Source organism: Myotis yumanensis, unplaced genomic scaffold (assembly GCF_028538775.1).
Source record: "Myotis yumanensis isolate MYYU_CA2020_CCGP unplaced genomic scaffold, mMyoYum1.0.hap1 SCAF_3, whole genome shotgun sequence".
In the NCBI taxonomy this organism is placed as follows: Eukaryota; Metazoa; Chordata; class Mammalia; order Chiroptera; family Vespertilionidae; genus Myotis; species Myotis yumanensis.
This window is the reverse complement of record NW_027223754.1, coordinates 208,419,992-208,440,575: the sequence shown is the minus strand read 5'-3', so window position 1 is coordinate 208,440,575 and position 20,584 is coordinate 208,419,992. Positions and strand designations below refer to the sequence as shown.

General features: G+C 50.8%; 1 protein-coding gene and 1 pseudogene across 1 annotated transcript; both read left to right on the top strand.

The window, feature by feature from the left end:
* The first annotated feature begins 9,351 nt into the window (after positions 1-9,351).
* DNAL4 (dynein axonemal light chain 4) lies at positions 9,352-19,188 on the top strand. Its single transcript, XM_070411143.1, has 4 exons — positions 9,352-9,430; positions 15,464-15,667; positions 16,810-16,893; positions 18,092-19,188. Exons 2-4 carry the CDS (start codon positions 15,599-15,601, stop codon positions 18,254-18,256), a joined length of 318 nt encoding a protein of 105 aa, XP_070267244.1. The 5' UTR covers positions 9,352-9,430; positions 15,464-15,598; the 3' UTR covers positions 18,257-19,188.
* LOC139007969 (U2 spliceosomal RNA) lies at positions 12,143-12,302 on the top strand (annotated as a pseudogene).
* Positions 19,189-20,584: the final 1,396 nt, after the last annotated feature.

The following is a 20,584-nucleotide window of genomic DNA, read 5'->3' as shown; positions in this document are numbered from 1 at the left end:
AAAAACAACAACAACAAACAAACCCACAACTAGGATTTTGATAGTGAAACAGCTATAAATCAAAGACATAGAAAAAAAAATCTCAAAAGGTCTCAAGGAAAAGGGATGCATTACTTTCCAAAGAGCAATGACAAGACCAATAGTTGACTTCTCAGTAGAAGGACAGAAGAAGGAAGACAATCAGAAAGGGATGGCAAGAAACATGCAATGTGATGAAGCCCGGCCGATATGGCTCAGTGGTTGAGCATCAACCTATGAACCAGGAGGCCGTGGTTCAGTTCCCGGTCAGGGTACATGCCCAGGTAGCAGGCTCAGTCCCCAGTATGGGGAATGCAGGAGGCGGCCAATTAGTGATTCTCTGTCATCATTGATATTTCTATGTATCTCCATCACTCTTCCTCTCTGAAATATATATAGTGATGAAAAGCAAGGACCTACAATCAAGATTACTCTACCCAGCAAAGCTATCATTTAGAATGGAAGGACAGACAAGGAAAAGCTAGAGTTTATCACCACCAAACGAGTATTACATGAAATGTTAAAGGGTCTTCTTAAAGAAGAAGGAGAAGAAGAAGGAGGAGGAGGAGGAGAAGGAGGAGGAGGAGGAGAAGGAGGAGGAGGAGGAGGAGGAGGAGGAGGAGAAGAAGAAGAAGAAGAAGAAGAAGAAGAAGAAGAAGAAGAAGAAGAAGGAGAAGAAGAGGAAGGAGAAGAAGAAGAAGAAGAAGAAGAAGAAGAAGGGATATGAACAATAAAATGGCAATAAACACATATCAACAACCAAATCTAAAAAGCAAAATGAACAAACAAGCAGAACAGAAACAGACTCATAGATACAGGAAACATTTTGAAGGTTTCCAGATGGGAGGGGAGGTTGGGGGGATGGGTAAAAAGGTGAAGGGATTAAGAAGTACAAATTGGGAGTTACAGAATAGTCATGGGGATGTAAAGTACAGCATAGGGAATATAGTCAATAATCTTATATAATAAAAGGCTAATATGCAAATCAACTGAACAGCAGAACAACCAGTCGCTATGATAGGCATTGACCACCAGGGGGCAGACGCTCAACGCAGAAGCTGCCCCCTGGTGGTCAGTGCACTCTCATAGGGGGAGCACTGCTCAGCCAGAAGCCCTGAGCCGGGCTCATGCTGGCAAGCGCAGTGGCTGTGGCAGGAGTCTCTCCCACCTTCGAAGCAGCACTAAGGATGCCCAACTGCCTGGGGAGCGGGACTAAGCCAGCAGTCAGACATCCCCCGAGGGCCCCCGGACTGCAAGCCAGGCTGAGGGATACCCTGCCTCAGTGTGCGAATTTCGTGCACTGGGCCTCTGGCATTCTAATAACTATGAATGGTGTCAGATGGGTACGAGATTTATCAGGATGACCACTTTTAAGTTATATAATGTGTAATAATTAGGGTAGATGTCTGAAACGAATATAATATGGCTTGTCAACTGTAATTAAAAAATTAAAAATCATAAAAAGAAAAGAAAAATAACATCTTCAAAGTGCTGAAAGGAAGCAACTACCACCCTAGAATTCTGCATTCACTGAAAAATTTTTTAAAATGAAGATGAAATTCAGACAAAGCAAAACCAGAATATTCACCACCCATGGTTTTTATTACCAATAGAGCTTCTCTAAAGGACAGACGGAAGAAGTTCTTTAGGGAGAGAGGAAATGGTCCTGAAAAGAAGCATGGAAATTCCAATGAAGAGCTGTGGAAAGTAAATATGTGGATAAGTCTAAGTCAATATTGATTGAAAAAACTAATAACAATTATGTCCTGTGAGGTTTAAAATTCATGACGGCAGCAGAATAAAAAGTTGCAAGAGGTAAATGCAGTTAAAATGCTTTAATGTCCCCGCATGGTCCCGGTAGTAGTAATCGTATTATTAATATTACATTAGACTTTAATAAGTCTAGGATCAATATTATGTTTTCTTAAGGTAATCACTGAAAGGATTATAAAAGAATATGTAACTAACAAGCTACTACAGGAAAAAAAATAGAATAATATTCACATCCCACCGCTGCCACACACACACACAAAAAAAGGAATACTAAAAATAATTCAAAAGAAGGCCCAAAAAAAGAAATAAAAAGAAACACAGGAAGGGTGGGATAAAAAAAAAGAGTAAGTTCATTGACTTAAACCTAAATTTAATGTAAGTGGGTATTTACATTAAATATAGGAAGATAGACATTGTGACTAAAATACTAATGTTGTCAACTGGATTTTAAATAATTATATAGAGTCCTAGCTGGTTTGGCTCAGTGGATAGAGCATCAGCCTATGGACTGAAGGGTCCCAGATTGGATTCCGGTCAAGGGCACATACCTGGAGGCAGCCAATCAATGATTCTCTCTCATCACTGATATTTCTATCTCTCTCTCCCTCTCCTTTCCTCTCTGAAATCAATAAAAATATATTTTAAAAATGAAAAACAACACTTCCCCTCCCTGTTTATAAAAAATAAAATAAAATAATTATATAGAAAGGTGAAATTAAAAGGATAGAAAAATATGTACTATGCAAACACTAACTCAAAGAAAGTTGGTGTAGCCCTGACCAGTTTGGCTCAGTGGATAGAGCGTCGGCCTGCGGACTGAGGGGTCCCGGGTTCAATTCCGACCAAGGGCATGTACCTTGGTTGCGGGCACATCCCCAGTAGGGAGCGTGCAGGAGGCAGCTGATGGATGTTTCTCTCTCATTGGTGTTTCTAACTCTCTATCCCTCTCTCTTCCTCTCTGTGAAAAATCAATAAAGTATATTTTTAAAAAAATAAAGAAAGTTGGTGTAGCTATATTTAGTTTATAGTAGACTTTAAGACAAGAAGCAGTGTCAGAGTTAAAGGGACATTAGGGTTTTGGTTAGGGTTAGGGTGATAAAGAGTCAATTTCTTAGGCTATAACAATTATAAATGTGTGTACATGTATTAACACAATTTCATAATATATATATAAAGTAAAAACTGCCAGAACCAAAAGGAAAAATTGACAAATCCACAATTGTAGTGGTGTATTTTTTTTCAAGGTGAGCTCATATACATATGTGTGTGTGTGTGTGTGCGTGTGTGTGTGTGTGTGTATTAGAGTCCCAGTGCACAAAATTCGTGCACCAGTAGGGTCCCTAACAGCTGTGGGCTGCCGGTTGCCAACCGGGGCCTCCCTTCCTACTGTTGGCTGGCCGGCCCAGCCCACTGGTGGAACTCCCGGTAGAGGGGACAATTTGCATATTAGGCTTTTATTGTATTTTATATTATTTTTATTTTTTTCCCCCCAGAGCAGATGGGAGAGGGAGAGCTAGAAACATTAGTGAAGAAAGAAACATTGTTTGGCTGCCCCTGCATACCCCCTACTGGGGATCCAGCCTGCAACCCGGGAATGTGCCCTGACCACAGGAATGGAACCACGATCTCCAGGTTCATAGGTCCACTCCCAACCACTGAGCTATACTGGCCAGGCTGTAGTGAAGTATTTAACACATCCCTCTCAATAACTTATAGGGTGTTAACGTAAAAACATTCAAACCTGTGAAGAATTTTTGGAGTTTATTTGAGCCAAACTGTCGACAATTGCTGGGAAGCAGAATCTCAATGGATTGGGATAATGCTCCAGAGAATGGCGGTTTTTTCATCTATTTTTTTAATATATTTTTTTATTGATTTCAGAGAGGAAGGGAGAGGGAGAGAGAGCTAGAAACATCAAAGATGAGAGAGAATCACTGATCGGCTGCCTTCTGCACACCCCCTACTAGGGATCCAGCCCGCAACCCAGGCATGTGCCTTTGACCGGAATAGAACCCAGGACCCTTCAGTCCACAGGCTGATGCTCTATCCACTGAGCCAAACCAGCTAGGGCTTCATCTATTTTTATACATTGCAATCAAAGGATAGGACACAGGTGGGTTACATGAAATCCAATGGTGATAGATTAGAGAGGTGGGAGAAAGCAAATCGGGGAAACCTCTGGGATTGGATAAAGAGTAAAATGATGGACACACACTTCTTTTCCTTGTGGGTACAGGATAGTTAACAACAATTGACATGATAACAATAACAATGAAGGAGTTTGTGGTATCTGTTCTGGCCCCCAGGCACATTAGGTTGTGCCCCAAGGGGTCCGGCAAAAGGGAAGTTACAAGTTACTCTTTCAAGGACATGTTATCATAGATGCAAAAAGACAAACAGGCTCAGTTCAGGTAAAGGTTGACCTCCTCAGTGAAGATACCGGCCTAGGACGTAACTACCCACCATCACTGCTTTTAGTTAAAGTTTCATGTCAGACCATCTGTGGTGACTTTAGGTCTCTAAGTTTGCAAGACCGCCGTGCAGGCCTCCCCTGAGCTTGTCAGGTCAGCATGTGGCCCCTTTCGTCCACAAGGGATAGAAGATAAGAAATTCAGTATGAATATAGAAAATTTGAAGAAATGATTCACAAACTTGACCTAACAGAGCAACTACTGAATAGACACTCTTTTCAACTAAGTATGAAAACGTCACCCAAACTGACCATGGTGGGTTGAATAATGGCCCCCAAAGATGTCTACCTCCTGATCCTCAGAACCTGTCACTAAGTTTTGTCACATGGCCAAGGGGAATACGGTTACAGAAGGAATTCAGAGGTACAAATTGGTAGTTACAAAATAGTCACTGGATGTAACGCACAGCATGGGGAATAGAGTCAATAGTATTGTAATAGCTGTGCATGGTGCCCGGTGGGTAATGGAAATATCGGGGACCACTTCATAAGTGATATAAATGGCTAACCACTGTGCTGCACTGAAACTAGTACAACATTGAATGACAACTGTAATTGGAAAATGTCCAAAAATTAAGTATGAAAAAAAAAGATTGCTAATCAGATAGCCAGGAGATAAGGAGATTAACCTGAATTATCTGGATGGATCCCAAGCAGTCATATGTCCTTAGATGTGGAAGACAGAGGGCAAGAGTCAGTGTCGGAGGGATGCAGGAAGTTTCTAGATGCTGGAAAGGGAAGGAAACACTTTCCCCTAGATCAGTGGTTCTCAACCTTCCTAATGCCGCGACCCTTTAATACAGTTCCTCTTGTTGTGGTGACCCCCAATTTCATTGTTACAAATTGAACATAATTAAAGCATAGTGATGAATCACAAAAACAATATGTAATTATATATGTGTTTTCTGGTGGTCTTAGGCGACCCCTGTGAAAGAGTCCTTCGACCCCCAAAGGGGTCGCGACCCACATGTTGAGAACCGCTTCCCTAGATCAAGACAGAACTAGCCCTGGGGACACCTCGATGTTAGCCCACAGACACCCATTTCCGACTTCTGACCGCAGAGCTGTAAGATAATAAGGTTGCTTGTTCCAAGTCACTGTTTTTCCAGTCTCTGTTACTTGCAGACGATCCAATTGCTAACTGATTCCAGGGAGTCCTGTCAGCAATTTTAAACAGCAGGAGCAGCCTGGCCATTGTGGCTCAGTGGTTGAGCGTCAACATATGAACCAGGAGGTTAACAGTTAGATTCCTGGTCAGGGCACATACCCGGGTTGCGGGCTCCATCCCCAGTAGAAGAAGCGCATGAAAGGGTGGAGGTGGAATGCAGCCTGTCTTGGGGACTGACAAGAGCTGAGTCTGAAGAAGTGGGGTAGGACCCTATCCTCCCCATTTATTCATTCATTCATTCATTCATGAAACATTCACCAAGCACCTATTCTCTGCTGGATCCTGTGTGGAACTCAGGAATGCAGAGATAAACAGAACAAGGTCCTTGCTCTCAAGGAGCTCACAGGGGAAGAGAGAGAATTAAACTCAAGAACAAAACATTGGAGAAGGGCAGAGGCAGGAACACGCACCAGATGAGCTGGAGCACAGAAACTCTTCTGGTTGCAAGGAATTCCAAAGTGCACAAGCTTTGACCAAAAGTGCATGGGCTCATATAGACCAAAGGACGGAAGGGCACAGGGAGGATGTGGGCAGAGAGGATGCGTGAGCAAAGGCAGGGCGGTGAAAAACAGCATGGAGCCTGTGGAGAGCCATGAGCGTTGGCATAAAAAACAGGGGAAGAAGCAGCAAGGAGACAAAGCCACCCACAGGCTACACCTTAGGGTCCTTGGACGCCAGGCAACAGCATCAGATGTCCCCTGATAGGCAATGGAGAACTGTGGAGGGAGGGAAGGAGTCGTTTGAGAGGAATGCAGTGGTGAAATTTGGGTTTTAGAAGGATCACATTGTCCGTGGTACAGAAGATGGGCAAGACCGCAATCGGGGAGTCCCCTTAGACAATTATTGCGATAATGCAGATGGAATGGCGGCTCTGCGCACATGCAGAGTGCCATGGACATGGCCAGATGAGCTGTAATCAGGACAGAGTCGGAATTAAGAGCCAGAATCGGCAGGCTGGGGATTGGCTGGAGGTGGGTGATGGTGGGGAAAGTGTGAAGGATGAGAGTCCCTGGGTTCTGGTGGAGGCAACTGGGTGGGTGGTGGAGCCATTTACTGAGGTGGGAAATGCAGGGAGAGCAGATTGGAGGGAGATGATCAATTCTGTTTGAGACATATGGAGTTTGAAGGGTTTGTGGGATATTCTGGTGGAGATGACCAGGGGGCAGTTGGCTATTTAGGTCTGGAGCTCCAGTGAGAAGCCTAATCTGGAGAGAGAAATACAGGAGTTATCAGAGTGCAGGATATTGACAGTGGAACCATGGATGAGATCCTCAAGGGACTATATGTAAAACAGCAATTCTCAACAAGATATGCATGGGTGGGCATAACTCCCGGAGAGAGTATTGGGAATCACCAGAGGGGCTTTTCCAAAGTCCATATCCAACCCTCAGTTCCAGTAAATACCCAGGAAGTATGACCAAGGGAAATTCTCACTGATGAGGTGACTTAGATAGGAAGAAATTTGAGACCATTGATGAGAAACAAAGAGGGCCACGGTGGGCACAGAAGGCAGAGGAAGAGAAGCACAAGGAAGTGGGTAAGGAAGAGGCTCAAGGAAATCCAGGAGAGTGAGGCGCCCCCAGTGTTAGGATAGAGCAGTGAGTCTCAATTGTGAGTATGCACAGGGTGCTGTGAAAAATACAGATTCCTGCCCCTCACCATTCTAATGCTGTGAGACCCTGGGATCGGCCCTGAAGGCACTCCTTCCGAGTGCAGAATTAGAAGAAGATGGGTGTGGTAGACAGGCTACGCCAGCAGAGAGGATGGGTGCAGGAAGATAAAGATTAAATGGATCTATCAGGTTCTGTTCTTCAGGAGGTCACCGGTAACCATGGAAGAGAGAATTTTGGTGGCACCGTGGGAGTGGAAGCCAGATTGCAGTGGGCTGAAAAGTGAATGGGAGGTGAGAAAAAGAAGACAGCAAACGTGGACCCCTTTTAGAGAAATTTGGATGAGAGGCGGAGGCAAGCGCTTCATCCCCCTCAAAGGCCACCTCCCACCTCCTGGAGACAGTTGGCAAAGAGACTTGGCGGAAGGTGGAGGCTAAGCCAGACATTTCAGGACCCGCAGAAGGCACCGGGAGGCCAGGTGGGAATCAGCAAGGGGCTAGCACGCCTCAAGCTGCCAAGTCTCAAAGCTGAACCCACCGGTGCCTGTCTTCTGTCCACCCACTCCAAGTCCAGCCCACTATCTTCACCACCCAAGTGATCTTTCCTCAACCCAAACCTGACCACGTTACTGCTGGCCTTGAAACCCTCCAACAGCTACTTTCCCCAACTCTCACCTCACCCCAGGGAACACCCACATCCTTGGCCTTCAAAACCCTCTGACTTTTGTGGTCCCTGCTTCACTCTGCATCTTCACCATCACCTCCCACTCGTACCCCATTCACCCTTCACCCAGGCCACCAAGTTCCCTGGTGTGTGCTCTCCGCCCTCATTAGCCTACTAGTCAGGTACAAACTCAGCCAACTCAAGCACCACCTCTTCTGAGAGTCAGTGACTCCCCCCTTGAGGAGAACCAGCACCTTGCCCACACCTCTGCCAGGGCACAGGTAGAATGAATTATTCTGCATCCATTTTGTTGACACAGCTGTTCCCTCACAGGACTGTGCCTTCTCTGGGACAAAGGTCCTCATCTTCTTCCTCTTTAAATCACCAGAACCTGGCCAGGGCTGAGTTCCCCATAGGTGCCAATGAAGGTGAAGTACCCGCCATGAGAAAGCCAATGTTTACATTAGGGAGTGCCCTAACGAACCTTTGATCCACCAATCAAATAATTGCACGTGCAGGTTCTTGTCCCTTCCATAGTTGCATTATTAATGTTCCCTCCTTAGGGGGAGAAAGCCATGGTCTGGGCAGCTGTGTCTGTAATTAGATGGTACAATGTCCCCTGTGGACTAGGATCAGTGATGGCGAACCTATGACACGCGTGTCAGAGGTGACACGCGAACTCATTTTTGTGGTTGATTTTTCTTTGTTAAATGGCATTTAAATATATAAAATAAATATCAAAAATATAAGTCTTTGTTTTACTATGGTTGCAAATATCAAAAAATTCCTATACGTGACACGGCACCAGAGTTAAGTTAGGGTTTTTTTAAAATGCTGACACGCCGAACTCAAAAGGTTCGCCATCACTGGTAGGACGAGGCAGCTATAGGAGGGTGTGCTCCAGTGGAAATAGCACCCGGGTTCATTCTCTGGGAGCTTTACCTTGATTCTTTCCTCTAACAAGTTACTGAGCCTCTCTACACCTTAGTTCAGGTGGGGTTACGAATCCCATGATCTGAAAGAATGGTGGTGACTATCAAGAGAGAGACCATTGGAAAGCCCTACATACCGTAAATAGTAGTAATGATTGGCTTTGGGATAAAATAGCACCTCAGTGTCACGTCGCCAACAAATTGTATTCGTTATTTCAAATGAGTAAAAGAAACTCCCAAGGCAACACTGCTCTTAAAAGTTTGTTTCTCGCCCTGCCTGGTTTAGCTCAGTGGATGGAGCATCGGCCTGCGGACTGAAGGGTCCCAGGTTCAATTCCGGGTCAAGGGCACATGCCTGGGTTGCGGGCTTGATCCCTTGTGGGGGGTGTGCGGGAGGCAGCCTGTCAATGATTCTCTCTCATCATTGATGTTTCTGTCTCTCTCTCCCTCTTTCTTCCTCTCTGAAATCAATAAAAATATTTTTTTTTAAAAAAGTTTGTTTCTTTAACATGAGAACTCCCTAGGTCCCTGCCTCCTCAGGCCCACTGCGGACGACTATACGTTAAGCACCGCCTCCCTGGGCTCTAAGCCACGCCCCTTTCGTGCAAACCTCGGCTACGTAGGGCCCTTCGCCATTGAAAGACACTTCTATTCACCAATAAGAAGTAAAGAGGTTGTCAACGTCCGGTGAGGGGTGGGACTTCCTCGCTGTTGCTAAGACACTCTTGTTTTGCTCCCTGACAACCCCGGCGGGGGTGCGCTAGCTGCGGCCGGGCTGCAGCCCCCGCGGGAGCAGGTGAGGCCCCGGGGCTGGGCGGGCAGCCGGGTGGGGAGGGCCGGCCCGGAGGGGAGCCGGGAAGCACTGCGGGGCTGGCGGGGCCTCGCCCGCCGCCGAGGCCCCACCTCAGTCTCCTCCCTGATGGTCCCCGGCCTCAGGTCCTCCCAACCCCCATCCTCCCACTTAGCCGACCGGCGGGCTCGGTGGTGACAGATTAGCTGTCGCGATTCTGCCGACCGCTTCGCCCCAACTCCTGCATCATGGCCCCGGCACCCTTCGCGCTCCTCCAAACTCCCTGACCGAACCCCGCTCCCAGAACTTTGGACTCCCCGCCCCCGCCACAAGGTGCAATTCCCCCCTGTGGCGGCTGGGCCTGTGGGCGCCAGTCTTGGCCCATTCCTCTTGACTTGGACAGTAGGCGACGTGTGGGACACCAGGCTGGTCATTTCCCTCTTTGGGCCTCAGTCTCCCCATCTGTAAACGAGAAGTTGGGCCGAATGACCTCTAAGCCTCTTCGACTCTGACGTTCTAACAGGCTTCCCTGAGGATGTGCTTCCCGGTGGAGGAATCGGGTGTAGTTCAAAGAACTTGACAAACCTGGTTCCGACTCCCAGTAGCAGGACCCCGGCAAGTTACCTCATCTCCCAGGGCTCATAGAAAGTCAGGGTACCACAGAGCACCTCCTTTGGGAATTCTGAGGATAATATGAAGTATAGACAGTCCAGTCCAGTGTCGATTCTGTATTTGTTACTTTCCTTCCTTTGTCTCTCTTCCCCACATTTTCCCCCTCAGAAGTGCCACCAGCTCCCTCAGTGTGAGGTTGCATTTCCCCATTTGACCCCCAAATCCAGACCTCCAGCTCTGTTCTTTCTCCTGGGTTTCCATGGTTAGAGATACTTTGGGGTGACGAGGTGTGTGTGTGTGTGTGTGTGTGTGTGTGTTAGAGATGGATGTGTTGATTGATGTGATGGTTTGATTCAATGGCTTCCCTTCTGCCCCTGATGATCCATGATTTGGTGATTACCTACTCTTTTTTTCTTCTTCTAATATATCTTTATTGATTTCAGAGAGGAAGGGAGAGGGGAAAGAGAGAAATATCAATGATGAGAAAGAATCATTGATCGGCTGCTTCCTGCACGTCCGCTACTGGGGATTGAACCCGCAACCTGGACATGTGCCCTTGGCCAGAATCGAACCTGGGACTCTTTAGTCCACAGGCCAACGCTCTATCCACTGAGCCAAACCAGCAAGGATGATGATTATCTACTCTTGCGGGAGACACCTCCATGTGCACATCTCTCCAGCGACTTAAGCTCAGTGGTTTTAAAATCAGACTGGCCTGCTCTCTCCCTACCCACCGGTCATCCCTGACTTCCCCGTCTCTCTGGGGCATCACCCGTCATTCTGCCATGCCCACCCCGCTCAGGCAGTTGTCATGTTGCTTTGATTCTGCCTCAGCGGGATCTCGCATCCCTTCACTTCTGAAGCCACCACCCTGGTTCACGTCTTTGATGTCTGTCACCTGGGCCATGGCTGTAGCTTCCTAACTGGTGTCCCTTCTTCTGGTCCTGCTTCCTGTTAACTCCATTATATTAACGAGAATAATTGCCCAAAACCACAACCATGTCACCAACCCCCAAGAGACCTCTAAAACATCCACACTTCTTCAGCCTGGGTGTTAGGGCCCTTCTGCACTTCCACACCTAGCCCCGCCTTTCCCCAGCCTGCTTTCTCCCTCTCCGTTGCCAGCTTCTGTCCTCCAGCCATATTGACCTGTTGGACTTTCACTGGAAACCTTTGGAGCTTTCTGCTTTGGTATCACCATGTTGGTTCCTCCCTCTTTCCGGAAGCTCTTGTCCACCTGTTGGGATCCCTACTTCCTTTTAGGGTCTGACGCACAGGCTCTCCCTGCCCTCAAGTTTTTCTTGCTGTCCTCTCCCTGGCCATCTAGAATTCTCCTCTTTCCTCTGTCTCTGCCTCTGTCTTGTTGGCACTTACGCTCTCTGTCCTGAGCCGCAGATAGTTCCTTGTGTATGTGTGTTGGTCTCTCAGGTTGTGAGCCTGAAAACAGGGACTGTCTCTTGCTTAAAGTGGAGTCGTTGGAAAAGCATAAGCTTGAGGTCATATAAACTTGATGGAATCCTAGCTCCTCTATTTATTAGCCAAGTGGAATGTCACTTTCTTTTCTCAGTCTGCACGGTCATCAGAAAAGTAGGGATAGTAGCGCCTGTCTGACCGTTACCAGGGGGAGTACTGAGACCCTGTATGCAAGCACCCATCCTGTTGCCTTGCTTAAGGTCAGTACTCAGTAAGTATTAGGGAATGAATTAGATATGTCCTCTCCCTTCCCAGGGGGCAAATGGAATATGATTTAATTACAATTTAGATATTTGTTGGCCTTCTGCCATGTGCCAGACCCTGGACTTGGTGCTCTGGGGCATCTACACCAGAATAGATCAAGTCCTTCAGCCCCTGGTGATGGTCTGGACTCCTGATGCACTGCTAAGTCACGACTGGTTGTGAGATGTCACCAGTAATGAGCTATTGTGAATGGTCTGTTTAGCTCAGTGGTTGAGCGTTGACCTATGAACCAGGAAGTCCTGGTTCGATTCCCGGTCAAGGCAGCCAATCAGTGATTCTCATCATTGATGTTTCTATCTCTCTCTCCCTCTCCCTTCCTCTCTGAAGTTAATAAAAAAATATTTTTTAAAAATTATTTTTAAATAAGCCAGTGATTCAGCCTTTTGGCTAAGATGAAACGTAGGTATCTGCTCTTATCAGTTCATCGTCTGATATGTCCTCTCTCTGAGGACAGCATATATTTTTAAAAGTGCTAACTTCTACTTGATTTTATGATAATGTCATTGTTAGTCTTTTATGTTGAACTCTCTTCTCTTGGGTGGGGAAGGGGAGGTGGGAGCTGGGTAACCCACTGTCTGTGGTAAGTGGGCAGCTGTTCTCGGGTAGAGCCCATAGCTGCGCTGGTTCTGACTTTGGGTTGTACTCTGTATCCTGACCAGAATGTGTGTGATTTCAGCCCAGTCTGAACCACATGAGTCCGTGTTGTTTATTACGTCATATTACACATAAAGAACGTGTCTTGATCAAGCACGCAGAGGGTCCCTAGGGTGAAGAGAAGCGTAAAGGGCAGGAGAGAGCAAGGCCTCTGGCCTGGGCCCTGGGATGGGTCCAGCCTTGGTACCCAGCAGGTCCAAGCACGCTGGCCATGGGCACACGTACATTATTAACGGGCTCTCTGGTAGGTTTGATGGGGCTCTCCTGGCCTGGAGCTGTCAGGTACACGCGCGCTTGCATGGAAGATCGATAAGGTTATGAAAACCTCTAGTTCTATTTTTGGTAGCACCCTTTCAGCAGGGTTTTGAATCGTGTCTGAATGGTGGTAGCTGTACTCTGACAGCATGGCATCATGGGAAATTCTCCTGCCTGTCTGTGCTTGGAAGCACCATCTGTAACTGCTGCTTTTCCTTCGTTAACTCTCGTCCCTTTTGGAGACCTGTAGTGGTTATGCAAGCTCTGTGCAGTCCTGTTCTTTAATAAACACGGTTGAATCATGTTGGCAAAGTCCTGGCTACTATCATGATGGTAGGAAGAGCCGTGCGACGATGCAGTTCAGAGCTCGTACGTTTCTGAGCGCGCGCATGCATATCCTTGGCGCCTGCCGCAGCCGCCGTCTGAAGCTGCGCTGGGGTGACCCTGTTTCACAGCGGAGCAGATCTGCTCCCGTGAAATCACTTGCCCAAGGCTGCAGAGCAGGGCAGAGGGAAGAAGTCATTTCAGGTACAGAATTGCTACTCAAGCCCAAATGCTCCGCCTCCTAGTCCTGCACCTTCTCTGCTCTGCAGGGTGATGACCCTTCCCCAGACTCCCAATGGCTTTCCCCGTTTGTTCTTGAAGAATGGGCTTTGTGACACTTCCCAAGTCTGTTTCCTCGGGATTCCACATGCTGACGGGTCCAAGTTGTCACCCTGCCTGCCCTCGGGACCAGCACGTGCACCGTGGCCTCCAGCGCCCTTCCTGCCCGCCATGCGGGCACTCTTTAGCCCGAGGATGAATTGAATCAAACTGAAATATTTAGGTGGGAGATATGTTAGCAGCTGCTTCCGCATTTTAAGTGGTTCCCCCTGGAAAGATCTCGGGAGGTGAACAAGCCTTAAAGTCCTATCCTTGGATCATCAGTGTCGCCACCAGCTGCCGCCACACCTTGGTAGCGTGGAAAGGAAGCAAGAAAGTGGCCTATAATAGAGCGAGAGGGACAGGACGGAATTGGGGATGGGCCGTCGGTTAATGCGCGAAGACAAAGGGATTCACTGAATTTTGTGATGGAAGAAGCATGAGCCGAAAGTACAATGAGACTATGCTTGCTAACTTGCCAACTTATAGGTAGAGCCAAACAAAAATTACTAATATCTGAATGGTACAAGTGCCAGAATTGGTAAGAGGAGCCATCTGTCCACTGAGAAATCAGAAAATGCCGGTGTGGTGGGAGGCTGGAATTGGTGCCAGGCTTCCAGCCTCGGCTGAGGGCGCCGACCAAGTGGAATAGCGCTGAGGGCGTCTGAGGCATGGGGGGCGGCGGGGATGGGGGCGGGGGGCGGGGAGCACAGCCAGAAAAGCACACAGTAAGCTCAGCGCTCAGCCAAACAGGGCAAGTCAGCGTTGGAACCGCAGACACGGGAGGGAAGATCAAACGTCCACCTCCCGCTGGAGTCCCGGGAGCCACGCACTGAGGTCAGTGCTGTGGGTGCCCCCTGCGTGCCAGTGCTGAGAGAAGGCCTGATGGAGGGTTAGGGGTGCCCACACCAGAGACGGCCCAGGCTCGCGCCAGCTCTGCTGCTCATAGGTCAGCTGTGTAGTGGCCCCGGCCTCTGTGGGTGTGGGACCGAACTCGGGTGTTGCGGCACTTTGCACACTGGAAACCTGTTAAATGGCACCGTCATTACCTGCTCGTTACTACGCTGGGCATCTGGGGGCTCAGTGGCTATGCCATGAACACAACTTCACTCGGAAATGTCAGAAATGCTGGAATAACGTGTCTATCCTGGATTTGTTTGAAATGGGTGTTAAAAGGGGTTTAACAACATGAGCACAGCCAGAAAAGGGCACTTACAGTAGCACTTCTTCTGAGTTAAAAAAAAAAAAAGTCTTTGAATTATCAGATGAATTGAAGTATAAAGAGAAACACCAGGATGCCCAGCGATGCCCCGGGTCATTTAGGGTCCAGGCCCGTCTCTTCAGGAAAAGCCCACCTGTAATTAGATAACTGGACTTGGAAAGGAAAAACCTAGGCATGTCTTCGGCTTTATAGCTTCCCGGTCACAGCCACGTGCATTCTCTGATTCCCTGGCATTCTCTGATGCCGGCCACGTGCCTGGCACTGTGCTCGTTGCTCTCATATGTTGTCTCATTTGATTCTCATAACAGCCTCATGAGAGGGACGCTGACTACCCTCGTGTTACTGATGAGGACTCTGAGGCCAAGGCCAGACTGGGGCGCAGGAGGAGCAGCACTAACTCCCAGGCTCCAGCCCCTGGGCCGGCCATCCAGGACAGGGGGTGAGCAGGGGGAGGGAGAGCCTGGCGTGCCAAAGGACACGGCACCGCTGTTCCCATCCTCCTGCAGGCCAGGGACCTACAGGAGGAGGCCCTCGCTCTCCCATAAGCCCAGGATTGCCGATCGTGACCTGATACTAACTGTTTCATCACGTCTGCTGAGAAGCAGGACCATGTTCGCTGTGGGCATGCAAGGCTCTGTTTGCTCGTTGCTGGCTCCAGCTCCATCGTCGGCCTGGCCCGCAGTCAGTATTTGTCTTGACAACAACGGTGCGGGCTATGGCATCATACCCGTGTGTTCCTCACCAGGTCCCAGCATCTCGTGTTGACTCATCTCCCGTCTGCAGACTTGCTGGCCATTTGGAAACGGATGCGGAGGAGTGAAGACGGGGAGGTGTCAAGTTGTCACTGAGACATGTCTAATTGGCGACGTGTGGTTTTAAAGCCAACTCTCTCCCCCTGGTTTCCCTGTTTTCCGCAGCACCCCTCGTTAAGACGTTTCTGCTCCCATCACGCTGGCAGGGCCTGCGTCCTGAGTCTCCTGGGTGTGTCCTAATTGCCCGTCTCAGCACCTCCTGAAAGCGCCCTCGCCTCCAGTGGTCACGGTGGAAGGATCATGGGAGAAGCAGAAGGAAAGAAAGATGAGGCTGATTATAAACGCCTGCAGACCTTCCCTCTGGTCAGGGTAAGCCCCCGCGAGGGAGGCAGGGGGCCAGGGGCCCACGCAGCCTCGGAGGGAGGCGAGAGGCGGTGGGGGAAAGTGAAGAGGAGGGCTTGCTGGCTCAGAACTAGAGATTTAGAAGTCAGTGGTAATTCATTCTTTCTTTCATTCATTCATTCATTCATTCCTCCATTCATTCAACAAGTATTTATTGAGGCCACCCTGCATATCCTGGGCTGTTCTAGGCTGTGGATATACTTGTGAACCAGGCCGAGGAGGCCTGGCCCACAGGAAGGAAAGGTTTCAACAACATACTTTCCGTTCCTGAGTGAGGGGAGAGGAGCTTTATGGGGAAAAGCGGGGTTGTCTTTTTGACATTGGAGTGCGGTTGTCAAGTAGGCAGTTGCATGTAGGAGTCTGGAGCCCAAAAGAGAGATTAAAACTGGGGGTGAAATTGTGGGACCCCTCCCCAATATAAGATAAGTAAATCCACGGAACAGGCTAGGGCAGTGGTAGGCAAACTCCTAAGTCAACAGAGCCAAATATCAACAGTACAACGATTGAAATTCTTCTGAGAGCCAAATTTTTTAAACTTAAACTATATAGGTAGGTACATTGTTATTAACTTAATTAGGGTACTCCTAAGGCTTAGGAGGAGCCACACTCAAGGGGCCAAAGAGCCGCAAGTGGCTCGAGAGCCGCAGTTTGCCGACCACGGGGCTAGGGCCCCGGGAGAGGAGAGAATGAAGAAGAGGAAAGGGTGGAGCCAAGCCCAGGCCCCAGCGCTGGGCCTGGGAGGGGATCCTGCCAAGTGGACTGAGAAGCCCAGCCGAGAGGCAGAGAGAAACCAGGAGCGGCGAGGCTGCGCTGTCGGCTCCCGGGTGAGGGCAGCTGTGTCCGAGGGAGGCTGCCGTGAGCCGTTTTCTGAGCTGGGTTCACTCCTGCCTGGGCGGCCGCCTCCCACATCTGTTGGCTGCACATGGTGCGACGAGGCGTCCAGAAGGCAGAAGGGCCTGGGCCTTAGAGCCGCGTGGCCGTGCCCCCAGTTCCCAGAGGAGATGCCGGGGCTCAACCCAGTGTCCGCGCCTTAAGCCTGGGACAGAGAGGCCAGCCGAGCCCCGGCCACGGGCTCAGCTCTCTCTGTTTGTCGCCCTGCCCGTCTCTAGCACTCGGACATGCCAGAGGAGATGCGAGTGGAGACCATGGAGCTGTGTGTCACGGCCTGTGAGAAATTCTCCAACAACAACGAGGTATTGCCATTGGTGCAGGCGCCCCTCGTGCCTTTGGTGACCCCGTGGGTGAATCAAGTATCCCCGTCGGCACAGCCAGCTCCAGAGGGTCCTGCGGGGACAGGCTAGAGCGTCCGTAGCCGGGGCAGGGCGGTGAGGGCAGAGGCTGGCGCTGGCTGTGGGCACTGTTCTGGCGGTCACGCCCAGCCCTCGAGGGAGAAAAGCCAGAGGGGTCCTGGTGACGCCCCTGCCGCCTGCACTGTCTCAGGGGGGCTGCTGGATAGGGCACCGTCCCTTGGCTCCGTGCCAGGGGAGAACAGGCCCGCCCAGGCATTCATTCGCATATCCATTCATCCATTCAGAGGGTTCCACCCATCTCCTGCCGGCACCGTCTGCGTGCTGCTGGCACGGCCAGTGGGCATCCACACGGGATCGGTGTTACCAGTGGCTGTAAGTGCTGAGAGAGAGAGAAGTTAGTGTCATGGCAGCCGGCGGGAGGCAGACCCTGGCCAATCCCAGCTCCAGCCCTTCCTAGCTCTTTAACCTTGGATGGGCCATTTGTCATCTCTGAGCCGTTTCCTAGTCTAGAACTGGGCAGCGGTGAGGATGTGTGCACTGAGGTGATGCGGACCAAGTGATCACATGGCACCTGGCACTGTGGTGGGTGCTACTGGTGCCCGGCAGATGCCCAAGCCTGGGACTTGTCGCACAAAGACTGGGCCCTGCCCTTCCCTAGACCCCTTCTTGAAGGAGTGAGCACAGGAAGGAGGGGGCCGTGTCATAACGGAGCGGCGCAGTCCAGCACCCGTTCTGGGAGCCACGAACCCTCTAGGGAACAGCCTTTGTGTCCCTGCAGGTAGCCCGACGCCTCGCAGTGACGGTAATTTCCTGTGCAGTCAGACTTCTGGGTGCTCTGGGCCTGTGACTCACAGTCCTGAGAACAGCCTGGTACTGACCCAGAAACAGAGCTGACCAGGACTCTGTGTCCAGCCTGAGGCCTGCTCTGCCCCCTCGGCCACCTTCCTGATGGGAGGGCGGTCCGGGCCTCTGCCCTGCGTGGTGGCCGGCGGGAGGGGGCCTCCTGGCACAGTGGTGGTTCCGGGGCAGGACAGCAGGACCAGGCGGCAGGCCTTCTCCTGCCAAGACTTCCGCTTCCCACAGAGGGAGCCGACGTGTGCGCTGTCCCCGCACCCCCCTAACGAGCGCCTCCTCGTTCCAGAGTGCCGCCAAGATGATCAAAGAGACGATGGACAAGAAGTTCGGCTCCTCCTGGCACGTGGTGATTGGCGAGGGCTTCGGGTTCGAGATCACACACGAGGTGAAGAACCTCCTGTACCTGTACTTCGGGGGGACGCTGGCTGTGTGCGTGTGGAAGTGCTCCTGACACTGTCCCTGCCCCGCCCCCGCCCTGCAGGGCTTTCCCCTGCCCCTCCTCCGGGTGGGGAGCAGCCCAGGCAGGGCCGAGTTTTCTGAAGGAGAGCGTGGGGTCTTTCTTTTGTCCTGTGTACCCGTGTCCTGAGCCAGGCCCAGTGTGTGAATTTATCGACATCTCTCCCCCCAGGCTCCCAGCCATCTCACTCTGAGTCCCAGGGTGTGAGGGGCAGCAGGCAGTGGTCTCCATGCAGGGAGGCCGGGGCCATGTGGCAGGGTAGGAGCCTGGGGAGGTGGAACTTCTCTCGCGGGGACAGCAAAGCGCCACGTCTCTCGGGGCTACACCCCTCGCATCCGGGAGCCCCTGCCTTCCACCCAGGGCCGCTGGCAAGTGACCACTGCCCTTGTCTTTATGGACCGTATGCAAATGGCCCCAGGAAGGAGCCTCCCTTCCAGGGGCACCGGCAGCTTCTCTCCTCATCCTCCGTCCTCCGGGGAAGCGGGGACTCCCAGAAGCCCCTTCCCCGAGCTGGCCCCAGGCTGAGCACCACTGCATCTCATGGGCCCCAGCTTCGGCCTGCGGACCAAGCAGCCTCCCTCCCACCCCCAACCGCCAGGCTTCGTCCACCTTTTCCACTGCCCCCAGCCTGCAGCTGAGGGCGTGGGAACTGCTGCCCGGCAGTTTCTCGAGGTGTCACTGAGCCTCCAGCGAGCCGCCTGGGCCAGGAGTGCCCTCGCCGCGAGGCCGTCTCAGCAGGGATCCTGGCCTCCAGTTACTTCTCATCAGGGACCGCATGCTGATTTGTACTTCTTCTCTCTGTGGGTTTTCTATATTCTTTTTGAGTGTGGGGAGAGTGCTTTAGTAGAAGGATGAATCCTATTTTACATAGCGGTCTTATTTATATAAACGTCTTGGTTTTTACAATTAAAATGGCCAAAAACTGACTCCATCTACAGCCTCTTGATGTTGGGAGAGACGTGTTCAGGAATCTCAGAGTGTAGTGTGTCCCAGGCACCGAGAGGCGTCTGGCCAGACAGCGAGGCCGCTGAAACCCTGTGCCCTGCACAGCCCCTGGCCCTGGCGCTGCCCAGTACCTCTGGGGTTCGGGCTGAGTGCAGTTGGATGGGGCCATGTGGACACTGACTGGGATGCCCTTGGTGGCCAGACTGAGCTACTATCAAGATGTTTTCAGTCTCGCATGATTTAATTCAGTTCAAAGATGTTTATTCCACAGCTATCGCGTGCCAGGCCCCAGGAGTGCAGATGCAAAGATGAAAAAGCCACAGAGCTCGCCCTCTGTGAGCTCACAGTTGGTCAGGAAGGAAGACTAAACCCAGTCACCCAACCGAATGGAAGCTGACGTGATAAAAGTTAGGACAGGACGGGGCATTCTGGGAGGAGGGAGGCGGGGCTGCACACCCAGCCCTGTTCTGTTTTCCTTTTGTTCTCATCTGGTATTTAAAGCAACCACCTCCCACTGCCAGCTGCTATCTTTCATCCTTAGAAAGGCGGGGGTGAGGGTGGGGGTGGGGGTGAACCGGAGGCAGATGACCTAAATTGGTATTAATAATATTCTCAAACTATTGGGTGCCCCAGGTGTGCCAGGCACTTCACTGAGCCTCTTCCAAGCTCTGCTCGTGTACTGCTTACATTCACTCTGTGAGGAGATCAGTGCCCTTACCCCCGCTCCCCCCCCCCCTTCCCGTTCAGACGAGGGGTGAAGCCCAGAGCAGCTCCGCTCCAGGCCACACAGCCACTGAGTGGCAGAGCCAGGACTCATCACAGGCCAGGCCTGTGACCCAGAGCCCCCGCTCTACCCCCCTGCAGGGTCAGCCTGCCAGCTGGGACAGCCACTTGCTCCTCAATCATCTCAGTTTCTTCAGCTGCAAAACAAGGTTCAAAGCTCCTCCCTGTCTCCTTCCCAAGGCTCCTGGAGGGCGCTGGGGAGGTGGTGGCCACACATGTGGAAGTGCTTTAAAGTTGGAAGGATTTGGGTCAGGGTCAGTCTGGGGAGCCATCCCCCGGTTTTGGGGATGGTCAGATGGATGGATGGATGATGGATGGGTGGGTGGATGGATAGATGATGGATGGATAGATAGATGATGGACAAATGGATGGTGGATGGGTGGATGGATGATGGATGGATGGATGATAGATGGACAGATGGATGGTGGATGGATGAATGGAGGACAGATGGCAGATGGATGGATGGATAGATGATGGACAGATGGATGATGGATGGGTGGGTGGATGGAGGATGGATGGATGGATGGATAGATAGATAATGGATAGACAGATGGATGGTGAATTGATGGATGGACAGATGGATGGATGGAAAAG